Source organism: Oratosquilla oratoria, chromosome 1, assembly GCF_046742065.1.
Source record: "Oratosquilla oratoria isolate Oo_2021 chromosome 1, ASM4674206v1, whole genome shotgun sequence".
In the NCBI taxonomy this organism is placed as follows: Eukaryota; Metazoa; Arthropoda; class Malacostraca; order Stomatopoda; family Squillidae; genus Oratosquilla; species Oratosquilla oratoria.
In genome coordinates, this window is record NC_134777.1 from 74,510,891 (window position 1) to 74,515,890 (window position 5,000).

Below are 5,000 nucleotides of genomic sequence, written 5' to 3' on the forward strand. Positions count from 1 at the left end.
AATGCTGATCAATTTTAACTTTTTCTATCCTTCGTTTCTTTTACTCTTCTCTTTAAACCTCTCTTTCATCACATCTATGACTATTACAGTCATCTCACTCTGACCGTACTATACCTACGCCTATTTGGATAAGCCTTTAACCGAGGTTTCCTAAACGTACCAGAATTAACACAGTTCCATGCTGAGACCGAACGTTGTTTGGAGAAAGCATTCACACTTGAGCGTAAACAGAGGTCAAGAAAACATTTCGTAGTGTCAGGGATGACCCTGTGACCCTGGTAAGTTGTTAAGAAGTGAATGGAATCTTATGAAATCAGCTTGAATGAATTTTGCGAAAATTTTGTGTTGTTGATGGGAAACGTTTGTGTCTCATCCAATTGAATTAAATTGGATGACGACACTCATAGAAAACGACGTTTGCTATCACTCTTGTTATTGTTATTACTGATTATGTTCAACATAAGCATTTTTATAATTTTTGTATCATCATCATCATCATCATCATCATCATCATCATCATCATCATCATCATCATCATCATCATCATCATCATCATCATCATCATCACCACCACCACCACCACCACCACCACCACCACCACCACCACCACCACCACCACCACCACTACCACCACCACTACCACCACCACCACCACCCTCATTGTAGTCGTCGTTGTCGTCGCCATCATCATTAGCATTAGCATTAGCATTAGCATTAGCATTGTTAATTCACATGAACTTAAGGGTGGTACGCGACACCTGGGGGGGTGAATTTGGTCAAGATATGGCATTTTTCAAAACTGTGTTCAAAATGTTCGTATACCACTTAGAAATAAATCCCGACAAATAATTTTCCAGCCGCGCGCAATTTAAAGGTCCTGGGTGAGGATTAAAGGGACAGATTTAAAGGCGCAACCCACACTAGAAGGAGGCGTGCCACTTAGGACCTTCAGGCGCAGCGAATAACGTTGAAATTTGATTGAATTTACACTCGCCCAGTGTATCAACGGCCAATACGATTGTGGAGGGGAAGGGAGGAAGGTGGAGGGAGAATATTTCGCCAACTTTGTGCGAAACTAAGCGTTAGTTACCGGCTAACTCTGAAAAAGGGAAGTACGCATGTCTCATGAGCTCTCATTGCAAATCTATTACTTTAGCTAGTACATATTACTCTTTAGTACAGTCATCATGGGTAGCAAAAAAAGAACAAAAGAACATCACAATGACAAAAAACAGCAGTTAAAGATGGCAAGCAGTCAAAGACGACCTAAAGATCTCACCACCTCTCACTCCACCACCGCCCTTCACCTGCACCTCTGTGACGGTGACAGAGGTAAAGGGACAACATTAGACTAAACAATTCAAAGAGGAAGATTAAATCCAAAGAAGAAAGCAACAGGAAAAAGATCAAGGCTATACAGGAAGAAGAAAGAAGAAGGGGACATCATATGATGCTGGAGGGGGTGCCCTACCAACATAGATTGGCGAGGGGAATCTGATGAGGAAAGAGAAGGTGCCCACTACTGGAAAATAAACCTCTTTCCAATGATTTAGATACCCTGAAGACCCCCAGCAGAGAGGTTTCATATGAAGAAACCGCCAAAGGTGCAAAAAAGCAAATTATATGATGTTGTCGTCTGTGCGTCGTCACTACTGTGACACACTTATACTTTAGTTTTTCAGTATTTAAAGTACTTATAATTAAAATATGTTGATAATTTTTACTGTACTTACTTATTATATAATAAGAATTAAGCCATGAAAAAATCAGTCAAATTGGTGAAACTATAAGCAAGTTACAGATATATTCATATTTCAAGTTGCCATATCTCCGTTCGATATTTTTCTACTTTTTTTTAATCATAAAAAATCTAATACACATTAAATTTAAATGAAACTTACACGGAATATTACTTTTAGTAACTGCTAGGGCCGATCCTTCGAATATTTTGAATAGGATGAAAGAGTTTGGAGTAATAATGGAAACAAGAGCAAAAAAATTGTATTTTTCACGATTTTTGCCAGCCATTAAAATTGAAATGCCTGTATGCAAAAGTATAAAGGAAATTGTTCAATTACTCAATGACCGGCCCTAGGTGTGCCTACTGACTAATCATAGCCAAAATATAAAACAAATTGGTCCACGTATTATGGTGCTGTGCACTTTTAAATGTTGCTACTGGTATACGTACATGTGTACATGTGTACATATGTACATGTGTACATACATCATTCTGCTTCACCTAAAATGTAAGCAATATGGATACCTATTTACCTAAGAAGTTTCAGCTCTTTACTCTAAATATTTTAGAAAATGACCTCCAGGTGTCGCGTACCCCCTTAACCTCGCTCTTTCTCTCTCCTTCGCAGTTACTTCACTGGTCCAGCGAACGGGTTCCTCAGCAGGGGAGGTCTGAAGCCCCCAGGGGCGCCCTTCTTGGGCCCCGTGGCCACGACGACCTCCTCCGGGCGCCTGGACGCGACGGCGACGGGGGCGCTGACGATAGAAAAAAAGTCTTCCGACCCCCACCACTCCTCCTCCGCCACCGCCACAACCACCGTCTGTAGCTCAGGTGCCCTTACTCACACGGGTCTCCCGCATACAGCCCCCGGGGCGCCGCCCCCGCCACTCTTCAATCCTGCAGCAGCAGCGGCGGCGGCGGCGGCGGCCGCGGGTCTTCCAGGATTCCCCGGCTTTCCTTTGATGGACATGTCCTCGACCCAGGTCCTCCTCAACATGGTCAGGAACGCATCGGCTGCGCAGCAGTCCCAGCTGGAGAACTACCTGCGGGGGGCCATGAAGAGGCCCGCCGACGCGCCCCCGACCTCCCCGCTCGACCTCTCTGCCTCCGTTGGGGCGAAGCGCACCCGGGGGGACCCAACCAAACCCTTCGATGTCAAGTCCCTCTTTGGTTTCCCGCCGGAGGACGACCGGAAAATCGGGGGAGCTCCTCCTCCGCCTCCCCCTCCCCCGACGCATCACCTTCAACACCCGGCCATGGCCCATCCCGCGTCTTCAGCCGCTGAGTACAAGAACGGACGCACAACAACCTCTCCTCCAGGAGCCATGACTTCGTCCACCACTTCGCCGCCGCCTGCCATCGCGCCGGCACGAACTCGGCAGGCTGCAACGCCGTCGCCGAGCAGAACCTCGACCGCAGTCTCCTGCGGCGACCGCAACTGTACGACCGCGGAATCGATCGCCCATTGGACGGTCGAGGACGTCTGTTCATTCGTCGCCGGCATCGATCTCTGCGCCGAGTATGTCGAGGTCAGTATAAAGAGTTGACTTCAAGTTCGTGAAATCTTGTTGCTATTAAACACACACACACACACACACACACACACACACACACACACACACACACACACACACACACACACACACACACACACACACACACACACACACACACACACACACACACACACACACACACACACACACACACACACACACACACACAGACACATATACACAAAGAGAGAGAGAGAGAGAGAGAGAGAGAGAGAGAGAGAGAGAGAGAGATTTTTCACGTTCAATAAAACATGTATTAGAGGGAATTTCCTGTATGTACATGGTGTACATATAGATGTACAGATGTATGTACATGCACGTCTATAATATATTTATATATATTTATATACACACACACACACACACACACACACACACACACACACACACACACACACACACACACACATATATATATATATTATATATATATATATATATGTATATATATATGTATATATATGTATATATATATATATATATATATATATATAATATATGTGTGTGTGTGTGTGTGTGTGTGTGTGTGTGTGTGTGTGTGTGTGTGTGTGTGTGTGTGTGTGTGTGTGTGTGTGTGTGTGTGTGTGTGTGTTTGTAAGTGTGTACGCGTTTGTATCTATGTATATATATACAAAAACACAGAACAAAAGACCAAAATCTCCGCCTCAGACAACAAAGAATGAGAAAAAAATATACACATTTTAGCACCAGACGCCAGAGTAGGAGGTATGTCTTTGTTATTTCTCTCCTTTCTAAAAATGCGAGCCCCATGTAGGAGGTACGATGTTTACAAGATGGTCGTTCCCGTGTTTGTTAAATGTAAACACGTGTTTTATTTGTTCGTAACACTTTGCGATTCTGAGCAATCCTACTCTTCTGCGTAGTTGCTTATTTACATAAATGCATATTCATGCCTTCGTATATACAGCAAAGTGACGGCCACACTTGTAGGTATATGAATGAATATGGATATATAATGGGATAAATGTACACATAAATGCATGTGTATACATGCACATATATACATATATACATACATGCATACACACACACGTGCGTGAACATGAACACACACACAAACACACACTCAAATATACAAGAATTTCTCACCTCACGCAGGACTTTCTATCATTTAGAATCTTGGATAGAATGTAACTTAGCAAGGTCGATAGATTTTCTACTTTCTTAGCTGTTGTTTAAAAGATTGTAACTACTATTGAGTGTATAGACACTCAAGTAGGTATAAATATAAACGAGAGAGTAATTTGAATTTATTTAAGTGTATGCATATACGTAAGGGCGCACGCACATAAATACGTACACACATACACGCACGCACACACACACACACACACACACACACACACACACACACACACACACACACACACACACACACACACACACACACACACACACACACACACACACACACACACACACACACACACACACACACACACACACACACACACACACACACACATACACTATACACACACACACACACACACACACACACACACACACACACACACACACACACACACACACACACACACACACACACACACACACACACACACACACAGAAATCTCGTATGAGCACCATGCATAAAAACTCAAAAACAATTTAGCAGATAGACATACACAGTAAATAAAGAATATGTCTACGATGCCGATGGACAAGTAAACTTGTTGAA

At 43.5% G+C, this 5,000-nt stretch overlaps 1 protein-coding gene across 1 annotated transcript in view; it reads left to right on the plus strand.

Annotated features, from left to right (window-relative positions):
- Window positions 1–2,701: 2,701 nt before the first annotated feature.
- LOC143040084 (uncharacterized) overlaps window positions 2,702–5,000 on the plus strand; it is a gene marked incomplete at its 5' end in the record, with an annotated part of 30,022 nt that continues 27,723 nt past the window's right edge. The window contains 1 exon segment of the mRNA XM_076210793.1: window positions 2,702–3,270. Within this exon segment, the coding sequence (XP_076066908.1) occupies window positions 2,702–3,270 (569 nt within the window).